At 57.8% G+C, this 21,511-nt stretch overlaps 1 protein-coding gene across 3 annotated transcripts in view; it reads left to right on the forward strand.

Annotated features, from left to right (window-relative positions):
- Positions 1–731: 731 nt before the first annotated feature.
- TFDP1 (transcription factor Dp-1) overlaps positions 732–21,511 on the forward strand; it is a 45,291-nt gene continuing 24,511 nt past the window's right edge. Inside the window, exons 1-3 of one of the 3 annotated variants that reach the window (XM_058548547.1) lie at positions 732–749; positions 1,649–1,723; positions 5,364–5,474. In XM_058548547.1, the coding sequence (XP_058404530.1) occupies positions 1,712–1,723; positions 5,364–5,474 (123 nt within the window). In that variant the 5' untranslated portion in view covers positions 732–749; positions 1,649–1,711. Of the gene's footprint in view, positions 750–784; positions 861–1,648; positions 1,724–5,363; positions 5,475–21,511 lie in introns of those variants that run through there. The other 2 variants (XM_058548546.1, XM_058548548.1) reach the window with 2 other exon arrangements.

Below are 21,511 nucleotides of genomic sequence, written 5' to 3' on the forward strand. Positions count from 1 at the left end.
GAGAAGCAAACCGGCTGCCGAGTTTCCCTCCCCGGCACCATTCTGCACCAAGGACGCGCAGAATCTGGGCGGAGGGCCGAGCACGGACAGGAGAGCACCACCAGGTGGACAGGGCCCTCTGCGCTGCGCGCACACACATCGTCTCCTCCGTGCACCTACACACGCACCCGCCCAAACACGCCCACGTGCACAAACCTAGCCCGCCTTTCTCCTCCGCGAGTACACATACACACGTGCGCGCACACACCGATCTCTTCTCCTCCACGGTGCACACACCCAGCCTCTTTTCCTCCGTGCGCGCACATAAACACCTGTGAGCACAAAATCTGTGCCCTTTCTGCCTGTGTGCACGCACACCCGCAAATACACCCATGTGCATATGCACACACCTGGCCCCCCTCTCCCCTGCGTGCGTATGTGTACATGCATCCGCCCCCTTTCTCCTCCGCGTGTGCAGCACACACAAGCGTCCACACCCGGACCCCTCCCCCGCGTGCGCACCCGCGCGCGCACCGCCGCGTCCCACGCCGGGGCCCCCCTCCGCCCGCCCGCGCGCACGCACCGCGCACACGCGCACGCGCCGCCCATCCCCCTCGGGGCGCGAGCGCGGGCCGCACCGGCGGGAGGCGGAGGGCGAGGAGGAGGAGGGAGCCGAAGGCGCGAAAAGGCGCGCAGGCGCGCTGCGGGAGCCGGGCCCGCGCCCACGTCACCGCGCCGCGCACGTCACGCCGCCCGACGCTCCCTCCAGGGTGAGCCCCGCGCCGGCGCCTCGCAGGGCAGGACCCCGGCCGGGCAGGGACCCCGCGGCCGGAGCCGCCCGGACCGCTCCCGCGCCCGCCGAGTCCGCGCCCGCGAGCCAGGTGCGGCGGGCAGGCCGCGCGGCCGGGTCCCGAGGGCGCACGCGGGCGCACCCCGACACGACGGTCCCGGTCCGCGTCCCCGGACCCCTGCGCCCCCCGCCCGCCCGCGGGCCCCCAGATGACCCGGCCGCGGGGTCGGGGCCGGGGTCCGGGCGGGGCCTCCAGGCGGAGCCGCCGCGCCGCGTCCGGCGCGGTCGGGTCGGGGCCGGTCTGGGTCGGGGTCGGCCGAGCGCAGGGGTCCGGGGTCCGGGGTCCGGGGGCGGCGCTGCCCCGACTGCCGGTTCCGGGGCGCGCGGGGGCGGCCGCGGCCTAGTGACCGGCGCGCGGGACCCCGGAAGCCCACCTGTCAGCGGCGCGGTCGGCCGCGGGGGCGCGGGCGGGGGGCGGCGGGCGGACGGGCGGGCGGGCGCCCCGGGGCGCGCACTGCGCGGGGCGCGGGTCCCCTCCGGCGCGGGGTGAGCGGTGCCCTGCGTCCTGGGGGCCGGCCGTGTGCCAGGCGGGGGCGCAGGGCCTTTGTGTGGGCGTCCGGGGAGCACGGCCGCGGCTGGGGCGCCCGGGCATCGCCGGGCATCCTGGTGTTGGATGTGCCTCCGTCCGCCGGGATGACTTAAAATCCCAGCGTCGGGCTGCTTTTGCCAGCGGCGCTCTGAGGCGGGGCTGTGGTTGGAACGGAAGGCCCAGCACCCTGGAGGGGCAGCCGGGGTGGGGGTGCCGCGGGAAGGGTTGATATTGTGTTAACTTGTTTTCTCGTTCTTACTCATTTCTTGTTTTTCCTTCCTTCTTACCAGAAAAATCACTTTTCTTCTCTGGAGGGTGGACAGTTATAGCATCGATTTCACGGATCTGGTAACATGGCCAAAGATGTAAGTATGCCCGCCTCGTGCACAGACGGCCGTTGGCGCCGCGTTCTGTGGTTTTCCCGCTGCGGTTGAGAGTGACACCGTGCCGGCGGCGGGGTCTGCTGTCGGTGTCGAGAGCAAGTGCGGCGGCGCGGGGGGGGGGGGGGGGGGGAACCGTCGGGGCAGCTGGTGCTTGGCGCGGGTGTGGGCCTCCTTCCACACCTGGGTTTGCATCTGAGCCCCGGTGACAGACATCGTGTCAGCATCCGTGACACACTGGCCTCGAGTCCTCTCAGACTGGATGTGGACTCTGTCTTGTTGCAGGACAGACCCCTCAGTCGCTGGGATGGGGCCTGGGTCAGGCGCTGGTCGCATCCCCACTGCCGAGCCCCTGCGTGCAGAGTATGGGGAGTTAGTTCAGCCTGGGTCCGTCCAGTGCTGAGCACTTGTTTTGGCTCCCTTTGTCTCAAAAAATGAAACTTGGTGATTAATGAAATGTGGTGAAAAATTCTACTTTAGCTTGCTTTGTATTTGTCGTGAAACTAGAGAATATACTGAATTTTTAAATCTGTTCCAACAAATAGGCTTTTAGGTGCAAAAACAGGGTCTATTTAATGGCTCATGTGGTTCTTGACTACACTTGGTAAGATCAGTTAAATTCCCTGAAACCCCGCTGCACCCTTTAGTGTCTCGGAATGCATTGCTCTGTAAACATTAGCGAAGAGAGGCCATTTGCTTGTGTATTGCACAGGGTTGTACATACAGCTCCGAGGAGCTGCGTCTACCTGAACCACAGCCAGAGGTGGTGAAGATGTGTCCGTATCTGGGGACCGAGTGACCATGTCAGCCTTCCCATCAGTTCCGGGGGTTTAATGTTCTCTGAAGGTGCCAGAGGGCGCCCCTCGCTCTCACCGACCGTCCGGCAGGCCCTCACCTTAGGCGCTGGCTTTGGTTTGGTGGAGGGTGTGTGTGAACACACACTTGCACCCTGTGTGGTGTCCGTTAAGGGAGAGTCGTAATCTGTGTGTGATTGAGGTGGTTTATCGTCTCTCGTTGCATTTGTTGATGGTGGTGCCCAGTTCTGTGGTGTGTTTCTCCCAAGATGCAAGGCAGGTGGCCACGCGCAGTCGCATCCTTCAGAGGGCGCTGCTGGCCCCCAAGCCTGTTAGTCTGCAGTCCTGGGGTGCGAGTTTCAGGGAAGCGAGTTATCTGCCCTCTTTTATTACCTGACTGGAGGAGAGGGAGAGACTCCTTGCTGGGAGGCCCTGTGATTCCTCGTTGGCCTGGGAGGTAAAGACAGTCGAGGCTGCTGCCGCCTGGTTGCAGGGGAAGGACTTGTGAACGATCTTCTTCGGGGTCACTTCCTGCAGGCCACCCCAGGGCTTGATGGTGGGGTGGTTCCCCCGCATCTGGTGTTGGATCATCATCATGTGAGTTGGTGACCCTGTGGAGGGTTGGGCGCAGCGATGATAACCGGGTAGTGTGGGCTGAGAACCATCATGGGGCGAGCGGAGTTGAGAGGCCTTCCCTGTCCTGAGAGCTGGCGACACCAGGTGTGGCTGGAACCAGGTTCCACCAGGCATTTGGCCTTTCCTCAGGCTGCCTTAAGTTTTTTAAGTGGGGGTGTGACATTTGGGTTTGGAAGGATGATTTTGGCAGCCAGGGTTGGCGGGGAAGCAGCCGTGGTTAATCTCAGCTCTGGCGTTCCAGTTTGATCTTAGGTGTGAGATCAAGCCCGTAAGCATAGGTGGGAGCCAAGCCCCTGGGGTTGACGGGCGTCAGCCAGAGCTCTGGGGGTTCCGTGGAAGGCTGTTGGGGGCTGGGGAGGCTGGAGGGGGCTGGAGTTAGCTCTGGGGGTCACAGCGGAGGAGGACAAACTTAGGGGACCAGTGAGGTGTCAACCAGGCAGACTTTGGTGAAGAGGATGAGGCGAATGGCAGCTTCCTGTGGAGGTGCAGGGGACACAGCCAGGGGAATGGCTGGACGGGAGCAAGCCGGTTGATGGTGATGGGGTGGTGGGTGTGCACGGGTTTTAAAGGCAAGAGCAGCCCCTTGGGGGAGAGGGTGGTGGGCTGGGCTGGGGAGGGGTGGCAGGTGGGGCAGCGAGGGCCATCCTGACAGGTGAGCGGGACCGCAGCAAGGGCCAGTGGGCAGGCACCTGGGCTCGGATGGCCGTCGCAGGCAGATCCGCTGGACTGTGTCTTTGGTCGAAGGGCCCGATGTCGTCTGGTCTCCCAGGAGGACTGGGAGTGTCCCCCGTCCTGTCTTGGTTAGAACCCCGGACGAGCCAGGCCCCTGGTTCCCATGTGTTGCCCACCTTGCTTCTTGGAGTGGGAACGGAGGAAGGTGGGGGGGGTGTGGCCATCCCTGCGTCTGTGCTCTGCTGCTGTGGAGCGCCTGTGCCGCACAGGGAGCGGCGGGGCCGGCCACACTCAAGGAGCTTGCGGGCGCGGACAGCAGACAGGCTCGGGCCGGCTGGGTCTCTCAGGAGCAGCGCCGTCTTTGCTGAGATCGGAGGGCGAGGCAGCGAGCCCAGTGGGTGTGCGGGCGGGCGAGCATGGCACTGGCACTGACTGCACACCTTACATCTTCTGTGTCTAGATCAGAAATAAGTGTTTGTGTATTTTTACAAAAGTATCTAGACAAAACGCCGTGATTCCTTTGTTTCAAAAAGCCCCCACAGTTTCCAGCAGATGTGAAAATAAGCCTGAGTCTTTGGTGGTTTGTAGCTAATATTTCATTTTAAAAGTGCGTTCCTTCCCCTGGAGGTGCGCCACAGAATGAGCGGGCGCGTGAGGCGCCCTGGGGCGAGTGTCTGTCCTGCTTCTCTGGTTTTACTCTGGTCCTCGTAGAGGGGAGATGCTGCCTGGGGAGGTGTGGTGCTGACCAACCCCAGATGCCCGCTCCTACGTGTCTTGGGGAAGCCGGCCTGGAGGCTGGGGCAGGAGCCGGCTCGGGAGTCAGCCTTCCCTCTTTCCTTCAGCATTCACTGATTTGGATTAAGTTGGTACATGCTCGAGGTGAAAAATCCAAGTGGTAGAAATTCGAATTCAGTATCCACACGTGGGGTGGAGGGGGAGGAAGCAGGAAGGGAAGGATGCGGCCGGCACGGAAGGACACGGAGTGGAGGTTATAGAGCCGCAGGCCCCATCGCTCCCCAAGTGACCACTAGCAACAGTTTGGGGGTGACTTCCAGAAGTTTAACCTAAGAGAATTGATTGGCTGCTGTTGGCGTTTGGGGCAGGAATTTCCTTGCTGGGGGACTGGCCCACACAGGGACAGTGGTCCCTTCCTGGTCCCTCGACAGCCGCGAGGCCGCCACCACTCTCATTTGCCGACACCCTGGGGCTCAGTGTAGCCTGGAAGAGAACCACCGTAGAGGTGTCCCGTCAGCGCCCGCAGGGGACCAGGCCCGCCGCAGACTGTCCCTCTGCTCTCGTGCCTGAGGCTCAGAGACCATCCTAGACGTGCATTCTGGAGGGTTTTTCCACAGTCGTGAAGAGAATCTAGGCAGGGCACAGGCCGTGGTGGCCCGCGTTCCAGTCACTGTCCTGGAGCTGCGTAGGTCTGTGCTTCCACATCTGGGGCCATTTCCTCCATCACGGTCTTGACACCCTGGTAGGTGACAAATGTAGTTCATTGTCTTATTGACTTATACACCTAGGTGCCTGTGAATTTACATCGTGCCGACCGTGGCCCCACGGACAGAACACCACCGGGCAGGTCGGCCTCGCTGGGTGCAGTCACGTCTTTGGCACCGAGGACGACTCCTGAGGTAAAGCCAGCTTGAAAGAAAACATAAGAATTGTCATTATTAGAGGCATACTCACCGATGAAAAATTGCAGCTGTGTAGGAAGTGAAGGGCGTCTGACACAGTGTGTGTGCACTCGTGCGTGCGCGTCTGCCCTGGCCCCGGGCTGCCCTCCCACCGTCCCTGTCAAGCCTGCAGCCCCGTGAGCAGCGTGTGCTGTGAGAGTTGTGGGTGAGAGAACAGCCTGCATGGTGGCCCAGGCTCTTCTGGAACTGGAGCCGGGAGGGGCCGTGGGTGGGGGTGCGGCTCAGAGAGGTCTCGGGCGTTCTCAAGGTCACAGGCAGAGCCTGTCCCCAGCTCCTGGTCGGGTTCCTCACGCGCCCTTGCCCGAGGAGGAGCAGCTCGCATGGCCCTGTCCCCCTGGGAGGATCCTGGTCTCGTCCCTGTCCCGGGCCGGGACGGTTTGTGAAGAATGGAAGGTGACGGTGGATCTGTGAGATGACTCGTGCTGGTGCCAGAGACAGCCAGGCGAGGGTGCAGGCTGCGGCAATCATCCTGGGCCCGCCTGGCCCCTCCAGGCTGCAGGTGTGAGAGCAGAAGGGCAGCCTGCGCCCACGGCCAGTGAGTCCCCACAGACTGCACACTCAGCCAAAGGACGGACGTCCGTGTGGGAGGAAGATGCTGAGAGGGGGGCAGTGCCCTGGACACTCCCGGGAGAGGAAGTGACCGTGTAAGTTAAGGGGCAGTGCCCTGGACACTCCCGGGAGAGGAGGTGGCCGTGTAAGTTAAGTGGCAGTGCCCTGGACACTCCCGGGAGAGGAGGTGGCCGTGTAAGTTAAGTGGCAGTGCCCTGGACGCTCCCGGGAGAGGAGGTGACCGTGTAAGTTAAGGGCCAGTGCCCTGGACGCTCCCGGGAGAGGAGGTGACCGTGTAAGTTAAGGGCCAGTGCCCTGTACACTCCTGGGAGAGGAGGTGACCGTGTAAGTTAAGGGGCAGTGTCCTGGACGCTCCCGGGAGAGGAGGTGGCCGTGTAAGTTAAGGGGCAGTGTCCTGGACGCTCCCGGGAGAGGAGGTGGCCGTGTAAGTTAAGGGGCAGTGCCCTCACACTCCCGGGAGAGGAGGTGGCCGTGTAAGTTAAGGGGCAGTGCCCTGGACACTCCCGGGAGAGGAGGTGGCCGTGTAAGTTAAGGGGCAGTGCCCTGGACGCTCCCGGGAGAGGAGGTGGCCGTGTAAGTTAAGGGGCAGTGCTCTGGATGTTCCCGGGGAGGAGGTGGCCGTAACTGTGGCGAGTTCACAGGCCTCAGTTTTGGAAGCTGCTCTGTGATTCCACTTTGTGTTCTGTGAGTTTGTGGGAAAATCCCTAAATTGTAGTATTGAGAGCTGGCAACCAAAAACGTGCGTCATATCGCAGCTTTTGAGGGATGATATCTGTGGCCTGGGGTAATACCATCAGGAGAGGGGCGAGCTGGTCTGACAGTACTCGTGCTGAGTATTTGCAAACCTGGACCTCGGGGGCGGGGTCAGGGCTGAAGACACAGACCCGCTAGAGCACGGGGCTGCCGTTTCCCTCAGTCTCGGCGCCGCGAGTTCCGGGGGCAGTGTCCCGACTTCACAGCAGAGGAAGAGGGTAGGAGTTGAGCCCACTCAGGTATAGACAGGGAAGAAGGCTGTGACGCTGGCCAAGCTTTTACAACTGTTTGAGTTCATTTTTTTCTACATGGGATGAAATTGGAGAAACTCTGAGATGGTAATAAAGAGCAGAAAATTACAGCTTAATTAAAAGTGTTGCCCTGGGCTGGCCCCGTGGCTTAGCAGTTAAGTGCGCGCGCTCTGGGTTCGGATCCCCGGCGCACACCAATGCACTGCTTCTCCGGCCATGCTGAGGCCGCGTCCCACATACAGCAACTAGAAGGCTGTGCAACTATGACATACAACTATCTACTGGGGCTTTGGGGGGGGAAAAAAAAGTGTTGCCCTAAAACATCTTGCTTTAAAAGAAGTATTATACGAACACCTGGTATAAAATTCAGAAGATGGAAGGGGTGTTTTTCCTCGTAGAGCCAGTTCTCTTGCTCTGTGCCGTGGTGTGTGAAGGTGCTGTCTCCGGCGTGGCTGTGAGGCAGGTGGAGACCCACCTGTGGTGTGTACCCAGCCTGCACCCCTGCGGCTTCTGGGGCATTTTCCTCACACAGCCACCCTCACAACCTCTTCTCTTTTGATATCTGAAGAATTATGTTATTTTTCTGTGTAGAACGATTGGAAAGCTCTCATTTGGAGTTGGACCCTGGCTTCTCTTGCGTGCCGTCTTGTGTACTGTTAGGAGGGACACGGGGGGTCAGAGGTGGCGCCACCGGGGGTCCTTGCTGAGGGCGAGAGGGCCAGGCCTCTGGGACGTGTCACCTGGGACGTGGGGGTTGTTGCCGGATCAGAGGTGGGGCTCCCCAGGCGCCTTCTGACTCAGATGGTTATCATGTTAGAGTGTCGGCTGTGAACAGCCTGGGGCTGGGAGGGAGTCGGGGCCATCGGTCAGTACTTGCTGACCGGCTGGGACTCTGCAGACCCGACTCTGCATCGGGACTTGAACGCAGAGGCCGGCGTTGGCTCCTCGGTGTGCTCCAGATGCGCGTCCCCCTCTTCCTGTCAGAGTCTGTTGCTTGAACCTAGGACCCTGCTCATCAGCATCCTGATTTTGCACAGTCCAGTTGTGGAGGGAACTCAGGTTTGAGGGAAGGAAACCGCTGTGCATCCTCAGACTCTGCAGTGCAGCACTCTTAAGGCACGTGCTCGCGCCGTGCCCCTGAGGCCTGCTCCGTGACCTCCCGTCAGCGAGGGCCCGAGGGAAGGAGACAGCGAGCAGCGCTGGCGGGTGGTGACCAGGCCCCCAGCTCGGCCTCCCCTGCCCATGTGACAGGTGTGCTGGCCGCCTGCGTGGTTCTTCCGCGGAGCAATTGGTCATTCCCGGGTTGTCCTGTGTCCTGCTGTCTGTGCTCAGCCTAAACCGAGTTTTGTCTTTTGTCTTTTTTTCTGAGGAAGATCAGCCCTGAGCTAATATCCGTGCTAATCCTCCTCTTTTTGCTGAGGAAGACCGGCTCTGAGCTAACATCTAATGCCAATCCTCCTCCCTTTTTTCCCCCCAAAGCCCCAGTAGATAGTTGTATGTCATAGTTGCACATCCTTCTAGTTGCTGTGTGTGGGACGCGGCCTCGGCACGGCCGGAGAAGCAGTGCGTCGGTGCACACCCGGGATCCGAACCCGGGCCGCCAGCAGCGGAGCGTGTGCACTTAACTGCTAAGCCACGGGACCGGCCCGAGTTTTGTCTTTATTGAAGGCCCTCCTGTCACACCAGCAAGCTTCTCTGTCATAGTCATGGGGTCATCCATGTAGCAGAATTTCCACAAGAAAAAAGTTTGAATTACTGAAGGAGTTCGAGTAATATTTCTTCTGATTGTAAAAGTAATGTTAGTTGTACAACAGCTAGAAAGTTCCAGAATGGTAAAAAGAAGAAAGTCTCTGTGAGCCGGTATTGGAGGAGTTGTCGGGATTTGTGTATATTCCTGTTGTGTTTTTATTTAGTCACGTCTGATGACGGCGTGCTCTACAAGATGTAAGTGTTCTGTGTGTCCATGTCTCCTCTTCCTTTTCTCTTGAACATGTTATTTCCCCAGGTCAGTCATTTTTTTCTGCCGCGTTATTTTTAGCAGCTGCGCGTTTATTTGACGTGGGAGGATTGTGGATGGTCAGTTACCGAGAAACAGTTAAAATGGGAAATAGCGAAAAGGATACATACCCGCACATGTCATTTTAAATTGAAACCAATGTCTGCTTGCTCCCCAGTCCTTTGGCTATAGGGTGAAGCCCTTTCCTGGCGTACTGGTCCACCTGTTTGAGTTTCCTGCGTAAACCGTACCCATAATGTCCAGTTCTGATTTCTCTAGAGGGGTGGAGAGCACAGAAGACCTTTAAAGGCACTGAAGGCAGCCTCTAGATTGTCTGCAGTTTTTTCCAGGCTTCTAATAACAAATCCAGCTGGTGTCGACTGGTGCTGAGAAGTGCAGACAGTGAGTGACCGTGCTGCTGAGCTCGTGGAGCGCAGGCTCGTGGGGACCGAGAGTCCGGGGCGCCGCTGGCCTCCTGCAGGGAGTGGCGAGCACAGCTGATTCAGCAGATCCCCTGTTCACTGGGCGGCTGTGCCGTGGTCCCCGGCCCCGGGAGGACTCCGGTGGTTTCCCATGAAATCTCAGATTTGCACAGATCCCTGGTGACATCCTAGGATAGATTCTTGGGAGGGTAGCTCCGCGTGGATACTCGTGGACGTGCCTGGGTGCGCATGGGCATGCGTGGACGGCAAGCACACGTATGCACCGTGTCTGTGAGACATCATCAGGTGACTTTCCAGAATGACTGCACCATTTACACTTACTTCCATCTGATTGTAGAAGGGAGCCCATTTTAACGTTCCCTTTTCAACATTGAGTTCGATAATAACAATTTAAAAACCCATAAAACTTGTTCCATTTGATAGCTGAAGTTTTAAATTGCGTTTTGTTTCAGTTTGCAGTTTTTGATTTAGAAGTTGAATATTTTTGTTTTAAAACAGTATTATTCTTTGTGAGTTGATGAACATATCCTGTGCTCGTTTTTCTGTTCAGGTGTTTATTTCCTGCTGATTTGCATCCCTGTAGGTTAAGAGTAAACCTTTGTAATTTCTCGGCAGAGTGTTAGGATGTCAACGTTAGGTTTGCTTTTGTGCTGCAGCAGGAGTTGTAACTATAACATCAGCTCCGTGGGACCCACAGAGAACACACCTTGAGTTGTAACGTGAAATACAGGTCGTTTTTGGGCAGTCTAGGTGTTCTTCCGTCATTGCTTGGTGGTGTGTTGTGTTCGTCTCTATTCAGTGTCATCGATTCTGGGAGGCCCAGGTTCACGATGGTCGTCCGCACCCTCGTGACTTCCTGGGTCAGCGGTTACAGCACAGCATAAGTATAGCCTGTCGGATCTTTTCAACTATTGCACAATATCGTACTTCCTCTGCTTGAAAGCATTAATGACTTGGAGCACCTAGTGTGGGCTTATTTTTCTATTGTTTTATTTGCTTTTCAGAAAACTCAGGATTTGAGTGAAAATATTTTAGGCATCCTGTGTTGATAGAACCTTAATCCTATTTTGCAGGAAGAAGGGTGAAAAGGGAGATGTTTACGTGAGAATTTAACCTCTGGATTTGTTTCAGGGCTGAGTTTGGCATCAGTTACAAGATCGTACCCCTCTTTGGTCTGGTGTCTTTTAGAGTGACCCAGATGAAGAAGCTGTTTATTCTTGGAGGACACTGTTGCTCTAGCACTTCTTTTGAAATCTGTCTTTTTTAAAATTTAGGTACCTGTTTGAAATAATGTGCAGTGTTAAAGACAAATGTTTGCCTTAATATTGTCCAGATAAGCAGCCTGTAGGTGAGGATGACTGTGTGTTATGGGGTGTTTCACCCTCGTTTTGTGATGCCCTGACATGCCCCTCCCCCAGCACACACGCAGTGTGGGTCGGAGGGAAGTCACAGAATTAAACAATCTCACGGGGTTTTGCAACTTTGAAATCCTGGCCTGTCGCCTTATGTTAGCAGAGCACTTCCAGGCCAGAAGCGGGGACTACCAGGGACACCTTCCTCCCGTGGATATAACCCCTTTTTTCCTTAACAGACTGTAAAGGGGCTTCCGTGGGGGCTTCGAGAGCAGATCTCATTTTGGGGCAAAGGATAAGTGGTGGGTTTCTGTGGGGTGGGTTTCTTGAATGACTGTAGGCCCCGACCTCTCGTGTGATGATGGTGACTCTGTCCTCCCCACGTCGCAGGCTGTTGTTTGAGTGATGTGTTGATAGCGTGTGGACCGTGGTCCTGGAAACTCGGCTTAGTCTGTATTTTTGAGTCCTTCTCCCCTGGGAAGAGAAAGGGCTGATGGTGGGAGATGGGGCTGCCCTTGTCACAGTGCATCGTGCAGTGGAGCTGTCCGTCCCCTGCCGTCCACTGCCTGCCTGGGCCCCCTGCGGCCTCCAGACCTTGGGCCCCGCGCAGAGCGCCATCCTGTTCCAGCTCCCAGCCTCGGATGAGTCAGTTTTTGTTAGGACGAGACTTGGGTTCTTTCTGAAGGGAGAACAGTGTCCTGCAACAACTTTCCCAGTAGAGAAGTCAGGTTAGTGTGTTATTATTTTAAAAATTAGCTCATAAAATAAATATCCTAGATGAGCAGAAAGTCACTCCACCTCTGGTTGTGCTGTTCCCAGGAGAGGCCGCAGGCTGGACTCCCCACCATTCTGGAGTGGCGGGCGGCGCCCGAGTGCGCGCGAGGCCGCAGGACTGTGGGAGTTTCCCTGGAAGCGATTTCCACGTCAGGACAAAGGCAGTGGTCCGAGGGGACCTGCACTGCCTGGCTGCGGGTCCCAGCTCTGCCTCTGCCTGGTGGTGTGACCACCTCGGGGCTCAGTTACTCATCTGTAAGATGAGGGTAATGGATTGCCTTCCTCTCGGGTAGTGAAGAGTAAAGGATGTAACGTGTCATGCCCTCGGCTGGCCCAGGAAGCACTTGGATGGGTTCTAGAGAGTAAGCATGAGGCTCTGAGGGATCTGCACCTGGGCCTCGGGGCATACTTCTTGGCCATGAGTGGTTGGTGTGATCAGAGCTCTGAGGGAGACCCTACTCCTCGTGCGGCCGAGGGATCAGCTCCTTGTTAGAGCCTGAGCTCAGGAGTGAAGTAGGCAGGCCGCCAGAGGCGGCGTGCAGGGGGGATGCTGCTCTGCCGTGAGCGCCTGGGGACCACACGGCTTGTTCCGGCCCTGCTCCCTGCCTCTCCTCCAGTCTTCCTGCAGACAGGTCTCTGCCCTGCCCACCTCCAGCTTCCCTTGGCACAGTTCAGAGGAGTAAAGTGGGTGGTGGGCAGCAGGGACTTGCCCTGGGGCAGGGCCTGCTAGAATGGGGTTGGGTTGATGCAGCCCTGGCACCCGGGGCTTCCCTGTCAGGGGCTGTGGCCAGGTGAGGGTGGCCGTGGGGCAGGTAAACATGGCTTCGGCTTTGGTTCAGGAGAGAAGCGCTCAGGGCAGCCCTCTGGTTGGTCCAGCCTTTGTCATTATAGTGAAGGTGAAATCATGTTCTCCTGGGGAGCGACTTACTGATGAATTGGATCCTAGCCTGCTGTTGTGTGTCCTCTGGTCACTGCCTCGCCGTGTCCCCAGCAGGCCCCGGTGAGCAGTCTTACCCTCCACTGTTCAGCAGCGAGAGAAGGCAGTACACACCGCACACAGCTAACCCAGTGCAAATCTGCCACAGAAACTCCAGAAAGTGGGACATAAGCAAATATTTAAAAATTGTTTTGGAACCATGTTATGTTTTCTTCGAGGCAGTTTTGCATTTGTGCCTATTCTAGAATAAATTTGATATTTTTCTGGCAGAAAAGCCGAGATTTAAAGTGGTGCCTGGAGGACGCAGTCAGAGGATGGGCTAGAAGAAGATGCTGTGGCTGGATCTGCGCCTTTCTAGGAAGGGCTGTGGCTCTGGGGACTGAGAGATACTGAATCCGGTGGGCACGCGGGACCTCACGTTTCGGCATGAGCAGAGGCACTTCCCTCGGGGTGCTGTGTGGAGTGGGGGGAGGATGATAGGGTGAATGATTCCATGTTGGGTTGACACCCGGGTCCAGCGTGGCGCAGGAGGTGGATGGAAGTGTTGATGTGTACTGACTCTCTGAAGAGTTGGGCTCTGATGCCGTGTGAGGGAGGCCGAGGGAGGTGCTACTGCAGAGGAGCTGGAGAATCCTGGCATTTCAGAGCTGGGAGAGACTGGAGACGGCCAAATCCGACCAAAGAGAGGAGCTGAGGAAGTTAACCTGCGCTGTCCATTTGAGCCCGGATTTGCTTATCTTGGGGGAAGGACAGCTGTAGCTGGGTGATCGCTGATGTCAAGTCCCCCTCACCCCCAGAGAACTTGGGGTCTCCCTGGAATTTCAGATCCTGGCGACTTATCCTCTGCTCCTGGCACAAAAAGAACCCTCCCCGTCAGCTGCACCCGTTCCTCTCCTTTTCCTCTGCCCTGCTGGAATTTGTAGCTTTAACTCTTGCCTCCTCCACGCCCCTCACTGACTGCCTGGAGACTCTCCCTCGAGGCCGTGGGCTTCTTGTGGCCCACTTACTGCAGCCACTTCAGTCTTGGGGCAGGATTGGCTTTCGCCTGGAGGTTTCCTCTCTGCACTGTCGGTTTTCTCTTCTCCAGCCAAATTCTGCCCTGCCTGTGGCTCGGCCAGCTGTCTAGGACCTCCTGTCCTGCTCTGTCCACTCTCTGTGGATGTGGCCTCTGCTCCTTGGGCTCTCGCCGCCATCTTAGTCTCTTTTCCGCGGATGCCCCGTGGGGTCCTGACCTCGGCTCTGCGGCATTCGGCCTCCATCCTCATCGTCCCTAAATCTTGTTATCCTGGGGACTCTGTCCTTTGTTTAGAAAATGACAGTAGCCTGATGCTTTATCCAATTACAGAAATATAGATTTTATTTAAAAATTCAAAGGGTATCAGAAAGAAAGTTAATGGTCCTCTGAAATCTTAGTTCAGGATGACTCTATTAAAATATTTTGGTGATTGTTTTGGGGGATAATTCCCTAGATGTGTGTTTAAACGTACACACATATTACACACTGTTTTGCGTAAATGAACTTACCGTTCTGTTCCCTGCTGTTCTATTCCACAGTGTGTTGCTGGGATTCAGTCTCTTGAGGGCTGTTGGCTGGAGGTTGCCCTCAGTTCCTGGCCACATGAGCCCCACTTTGGGGCAGCTTACATCATCAGAGTTAGCGTGCGAGCCAGGGGGAGGGAGGGAGATGGAGAGGGAGACACGGAGAGAGACAAAGACACACGCACGCACACGCGCGTGCCAGCAGGGCGGAAGTCTTGGTCTCTTGAGGCCTAACCTGGCCTTTGCAGGTTCGGTCGCCAGGTCAGGCCACACTCGAGGGGGATTGGGCAGGGGCGTGAAGTCCTGCAGGGGGGAGGCCGCCTCACCTCTTGGTGCTGGGCGCTTCCAGGCCTGCAGGGGGTCCACTCCCAGAGCCGGCCACAGGCTGTATCTGCTGCACCTGCCTGGTCTAGAGTCGTGCACGGGGACGTGCCCCTGTCCACCTGGAGTCTGAGGGAGGGCTGCGGGAACCACAGGACGGAGCAAGTGAGGGCGGGTCTCAGGAGGGGCTGTTGCCGGGAGGGCCCCGGCTCACAGTCACGTCCTCTGTCGGGGGTCGGCCTGCTCCCCAGCACTTTTAAAAATCTCTTGGTTCTCAGTTTGAATCCGATTCTCTCGATTCCCAACCTGAAGCTTGTGATATTGATGAAAGTTGCGTTTATTGTGCAGTTCAATTTGCAGAGTTAACGTTTTCTGCTCAGTAGTGTGGTGTGCGTCCCTCTGTGAGGTTGGGAGCTTTCTTCCTGCCTCTGCCTGCTTTCCTGTTGAGGTTGCTCTTGGGTAGGTGATGTTCTTGCTGCTGTTGTGAAAGGGGCTTAATTGTTATCTTTTGAACCAGGTTGTTGCTGATAGGAAGGAAAGCTGTTGATGTGATACTGGCTTTGTTCATGGCTTTCACGGGGACTGATAGTGACGACTCCTGTCCTCCTCCTGGTCAGTTGTCTGATGGGTGCAGGAGCCACCAGACAGCCCCGACGTACTCTGTGTCCCTGTGGTTCCGGAGTGCTCCGGCCTGTCCCTGTTGGTCAGTTGCTGGTGGCTGGTGTGCGTGCGTGTGAACTGTCGCTTGGAGGGAGCCCATTGTGATGAGAGAGTCAGGCAGACCTGACCTCATGAAGTGCGTTGCTGAGGCGGTGAGGTGAATAGTACACGCAGGTTCCTCGTGCTTGTTCGTGGTGTCGTCCCTTGCGTGGCCATTGTAGACTGGTAATGTGCTTGGAGGGCTACATTTGCCAGTGTTTTTGTATAAATAGCGATAAGTGAGGTTGGTTTGTAGTTTTCTTTTTCTGTGGTATCTTTTTCAGGTTTTCATGTCATTATGCTGTTTAAAACCTCTGCCCCTCATCCTTTCATTGGCCTCATGGTTGTGTTTTCTTGCTTCGTCTTTGACTGACACCTGTGTGTCAGTTGGCAAGCTGCCTGACCCACCACCTGTTTCTGTAAATCAAGTTTTATTGGAACACAACCTTGCCACTTGTTTGATACCATCTGTGGCTGCTCTGGTGCTGCGGCGGCCCAGCTGGTCGTTGTGGCGGAGACCGGCGACCCTCACGCTAGGGTGAGCCCCTCTCCTCCGGGCTGGTGAGCCTCTTTGGTCAGGACGTCCGGGGTCCTTGCTGCCTGGTTTTCTTCCCAGGCAAACGTTCGGCCCTCACAGAGCTTGTGTCCTGGAGGGGAGAGGCAGCAGGGACAACATTAGTGACCTGCGTAGTAAGTTAGGAAGGGTGAAGAGGACTTGGGTCGGGCGGCAGGGAATGTGGAGGGCAGGGGCTGGCAGTGCCAGAGAGGTTCTCCCGGGTTGCGCCCAGCCCTGCTGTCCTCGCCAGCACCGACCACCCCTCCCCTTCTCACTGGGAGGGACCCTTCCCATGTGAACGCCCAGCCCAGACGGCCCTGAGCTGTGCCCTGCCACCCGGTCAGGAGTCCTTGGCTCTCTGACAGCCCCTGAGAGGGGCGGATGGGCCCTGGGCCCGGACCCTGGGTCTCCGTCCAGCTGAGGAGTTGCAGGTTCTCCTGGGGGCGCTGGGAGGGACCTGTGGGCACGTGCGGTATAGGAGGCGGGTGGGCGGGGAACGGGGAGGCCAGTGGGGTGATACGGAGTGTGGGGGACACGCGGCCTGGCCCGGGGCTGCCTGTGAAGCGTGGTAGTCATCGCACCCCCTCGCGGCGGCCACGGGGGTTGAATCTGTCCCTGTTTCTAAACTAGTACGTTTGCCAAGTTAAGTAAAATCATCGTATTCACTTTCCTAGTTTTCGTTTTTGATTGGTTCAGCTTTTTCTAGCAGGTTATGTGTTTTACTGTTATTGTACTATTAATGGGATAATTTTATCTAATATAAGAGAATAATCAACTTTCATTTCTATTGAGTACAAACACAAAAGGCTGCATACACTTTTTCTAAGAAAAACTAAGGTTAGTTGTGGCAGACGGGGCCTGTGCCGTTGGTGTGTGGACGCATCTCACGGTGTGACGTTTCCCTCTAGGAAGCAGGGTTTGACTCTTCAGTATAAAGATTTTGTAGGAAAACAAGTCTGGTGCGCTTATCTTAAATTAATTGCAGTGTCAGTAATGCGTTGTAAATGATAAAAACTGCGTGCGTCTTGGTGCTCGTCGTCAGCGCCTGCAGGGGCGGCCTGGGCTGGGGGGCACGGGGTGACCGAGTGAGTTTGATGTCTGTGGTTGTGTAATTGGAGTTTGTAGGGTTTACAGCTGTCAACCTATGCCTCTGGCTTCACGACGGAAATCCAGGGAGGCTCTGAGAGTCCACCGTGGAGCATCCTGCGGTACGTCCGATGCCGCGGCTGCTGCGTGGCCTTGGCCTGACCTGCTGTGCTGGTGGGGGTGAGACGCTCGCCTGGCGCCCCCGGAGTCCTGGGTTCTGGGAGGAGAGGGGAGCAGGGACGCGGCGCAGGCAGGAGGCGTGTTCTGCAGGCTGGTTTGCGCCCCTTATGAGTCTTGTTCGTAGCAGTGCCGTCATCAGCAGGCGTACCTGTGGAGGCGTCGCTAATAACTGCTCACAGTGACCTCTTGCAGCTGGTCCAGGACCTTCCTGCTTTGAGCTCTGGCTGTCCTGTGCCCCAGGACCCCCTGGGGACCCCTAGTCCCACGTCAGCCCGTGTGTGGATCTTTAAAGGTTCGCATGTCAAGCTGTAATCCCCGTCAGGCGGTGAGGGAGGTCGGCTGGTGCAGCAGGAGGACGGAGCCGGACTTCAGAGTTGCCCAGGGTCACGCCGGCCAAGGGGCAGCCGACCACAGGGCAGCGAGAGTGGGGCAGAGGTGGGGTAGGTGTGCTCTTTGCAGGTGGAGAGCAGCGAGTGGCAGTGACAGGCCTGCAGCCCACCATGTGTGGTCGAGTGGGCAGGAGGGAGCTAGCTCTCTTCCGCAGGACGACGGTGTTTTCCACTGTGCCTGGCTGGGTCTTGCTGCGTCTCACCATTGTTGACGGGGTCGTGATGAGTTTTCAGTCGTCCTCTGGGGCTCGTGCTCCACGAAGGGGGCAGTGTTTCAGAAAACACCATTATGAGAAGGCTGAAGCTGCCATTCTGGGTGACGACACCGATGACCTCTCCATGTGTCTCTGAATTAGTTCACGTGGGTTCTCCCCTGACTGCCACATTGTCATGGTGGTTCCGTCCCATGTAGTGTGTTCTCACAGTGCTGGGGCCTGGGCCACCCGTGCCACCACAGTGTCCCCTGCACCAGCCACTGTGCATGTGGGAGGCTCTGTCCGGGGGGCTTTGTACCTGCGGGTGGTGGAGACATGATGTTGTGCCCACACATGGCCTGGAGTGGGTGGGCTCGTGTCTGCTGCAAGTGGGTCTTCAGCCCACGGACCCGTCTGTCCCCTTCATAGAGAGCAGAATTAGAAGGAGTATGCTGGGGCCTTGGGTTCGGATTGGATTTGGGAAAACGTGTGGTCTCATTGTATGATGAGCTAGTGTGGGAACTGGTGTAGTTAGTCGTGGTGGAGGCCAGTTGGCCTCGAGGGTCTATCCTGCTCTGATGCTTTCCCTATGAGGCCTGTAACTGCTCAGTTGTTGGAAGCGGCTCTGCTTTTCGGAGCAGCCTTCCCCCTGGCTGACCAGAGACCACCACAGCCCACGTTCCCAGGGCCTCACTCCTCACGGAGGCAACTGGAAAATGTGGCTGTTGGTCTTTATCTGAGACCAGGAGACCTGGGTAAGTTGTTCTGGTCGTGACCGTTTGTCAGTCACTCACATGACGTCGGGAAAGCTGCCCGTACTGTCAAGATTTGCTTTGAGAATACTTTCTGTGACTCCCTGGTTTGAAGAAAAGAAGCACTTTTTTTATGTTCTAGAGAAAAATCTTTAACCACTGTTATCAATTGCTGTGAAGCAAATGACCCCCAAATTCAGTGGCTGAGAATAACAGTAAACGTGTGTCCCCCTGGACAGTTCGGAGGGCTGGGAATTTGGGGGTGGCTCACTGGGGAAGCTCTGTCGAGACGTCCCTGATCTGCAGCCATCTGAAGGCCTGGGGCCGGGAGAGTCTGCTTCCAAGGAGGCTGTGGGTGGGGCCCCCACATCTACTCACTCCACCTCTCCGTGGAGCTGCTGGAGCGTCCTTGACCTGCCGCCAGCTTCCCTGAGTGAGCAATCCAGGGAGACAATGACCCAGCCCCGGGTCACACTCCGCTGTTCCCTCGGTCTCCATCTGATCGCCGGCAAGAGCCCACTGGGGAGGGAGGGACGGGCGGGCGGTGGCCTCCCAGAGGCTGGCTGCTCACCCCCCTCAAGCCGTCTGGGGTCTGTGGGCTCCAGGTTCTGTCTGTAAGGAGGTCGTTCTCCAGGGGTGGTTTGTAGAACGTTCTCACGTTGCTGTTCAGATGATCTGTGAACAAGAGAACTGTGAGCTGTGTTTTGGTTTTCTGATCTCCTCAGTGGAAAAGCATGCTTGCGTGTCCTCTGCGATTTTAACACACGGCGTGTTGTGAAATAGGGATGATTTCTGTGCCGGTCAGATGCGCTGTGGGGGAGCTGGTCGCTGCCCCGTGTGGGGACAGGACAGCTGGTCAGCAGCAGCTCGGCTTCCTCTGGTCGGATTTCCCATCTTGTGGGTCTCGCCCGCCTGGCTGGGCTGGGTTTGTGCTTGTTTACACGGCAGCTTTGGGGAGAGGTCTTTCAGAGGCAGCGCAGCCTGGGAAGCACGCCTGTGGGTCGGGCATTTTCAGGGCGACGTCACAGCTGGGGTGCTCTGGCCCTGTGGTGAGGACGGCCCCGAGCCCTCAGCGTCCAGGCCCGAGAGGCAGCTGTGCCGCGGCTGACAGAGTCTGCTCTGACGTCGGCTTTGCTTTCTCGCAGGCCCCGTGCACTGGGGTTCTCGCTGTCGAGAACAAGGGGCGACGAGGACCCATGAGACGCAGGTGGCGACCGAGTGTCCAGCCCTGAGTGGTGCACACGTGGCTGATGGAATTCGCACAAGCTGTCCATCACGGACGTGGCTGTGGATTAAAGGTCCAGCCCGATTGTCTACATTAGGTTCTTTCTGGAGTTCAGGGGGCAGAAACATAGTTGTAATGAGTGTGAGCAAGTGGAATTTAAGGATTTTTCTGGTGTCCAGGAGCAGAAACGCTGCTTGTGTGCAGGTGTGGCCGGAACTGTGGGTGTGACGCCTCTGTCCCTAGTTTGGTGCTTGTGTGGTTTGCTGTGTTCTCTTCACCTGCTCTCTTCCCTTATCTCCTGTCCCCGTCTCTTACTGTTACTCCTCAGCTCTAGATCATAAAATCGAGGCTTGCAGAGAAACACTGGTCTCCTTATCCATGCTCAGATTTTTCCAGAAAGGGCCGTGCTGGTGTGCTCCTGGCCCCTCCACTCACCGGGCAGCTACCGCAGAAGCGTGTGGCTGAGGGAAGATGAAGCATTTCTGCCTGAGAGAGAGCAGGTTTGACTGACACGCCTGAGTCAGGCTGTGCGTCCCCCAGAGTGACGGGTCAGCTCCTGGGGCCTTGGGCTTCCCAGATCTGGGTTGCGGAGTGATTGCAGGGGTCAGGTCCCCGCCGGGGCTGACGCGAAAGGTCAGAGCAGGACTGAGAAGCGTCCGGAGGTTCCTGCGACACGTCAGAGCCTCCCGTCTGACAGCCAGTGATTGCAGCTTCCTTGGCCCATGTCAAAGGTCGATTCCTGTGGGCAGTCAGTGTACCAGGGCGTGGAGCAGCACCCAGTGGCCTCATTGAGATGGGGCGGGGCAGAGGCCCGGACCCACCGAGACAGACCTCCAGGACCAGTAACAGGCCCTGTTCTCCTCGAGTCTTGGCACTCTATGGCCGCCAGCTGCATTGTCCACTGGGCGTACACTCCTGTGTCAGTTCTGGTGGAGGATGATGGACAGCACGTCAGAGCCACCTTGTATGGAGCCGATGAGCTCCCTGGGATTGTGAGAGGGACAAGCTGGGGGCGCCAGTGTTGTGCAGGGCCGGGCCATCTGACAGTGGCTGTCGTCCAGCATGAGGGTGGTCCAGGCTGTCTCCTGGCCTCTGTCGGGTGTGTGGCCTTTGCAGCCCTTCCCGGCCCCAGCTGGGTCCTCACTCTGTGGCGGTGGGCGTTCTGTGGCTCCAGGGTGCTTTGGGCCTGTGTCCCTGGGACGTGGCTGGGACCAGCGTGACCAGGCTCCCAGCAGCACTTGCACCGGTTCCTCAGCCCAGAGCTGGACGCCCTGCTGGGCCCGGCTGCCCTGGTCCTTTTCTCCTGGCCGGGCGTGCAGGCTCGCCCTGCTCTGTATGGCAGTGGCCGCGTGGTCAGCGTGATGTCCATCCTTAGCCGCCTCCTGGTCGGGGGGTTCAGAATGGGGCAGTGTGAATGTGTCAGTGTGAATGCCCTCGCGGGCAGGCGCTCGGCACCCTCCCTGTCTGGGTGGGTGGAGTTTTGGAGAGTCCAGGAAATGGCCCACCTGGCCTTGCTGGGCTCAGAGGCGTGGCAGTGGTCCCTCAGCCAAATGGCCCTGACGTCCGTCTCGGGTCAGGTCAGTGGGTCGGATTGCTGCCACGGTTTCTTGCAGGGAGTGTGCATCTGGGCGTGTTGGGTTTCTTGTGGCTTCATGGGCATGGTGCGCCCGTCCCCCTCTGGGGCAGGGCCTGAGGCAGGCCGTCTCTGCAGCCGGTCTCGGGTGGGCTGCACCTGTGTGCTCCGGGCTGGTCGCCGCCACACGTGCACTCGGAGGAGGTCCCTTCCGGAGGCTGCAGACCTGAGGCTCCTCCAGTGACGGGGCTCCAGCCCCGCCGGACCCCTGGGCACTGCCATTTTTCCCAGAGCGGAAGAGAATGAAAGCTGTAAGAGGCCCTGGCTTCCTGGGGCCGTGTCTGATCCTTCACAGGCTGGCTCTATGCCTGCACATCCAGGAGG

Source organism: Diceros bicornis, chromosome 9, assembly GCF_020826845.1.
Source record: "Diceros bicornis minor isolate mBicDic1 chromosome 9, mDicBic1.mat.cur, whole genome shotgun sequence".
NCBI lineage: Eukaryota > Metazoa > Chordata > Mammalia > Perissodactyla > Rhinocerotidae > Diceros > Diceros bicornis.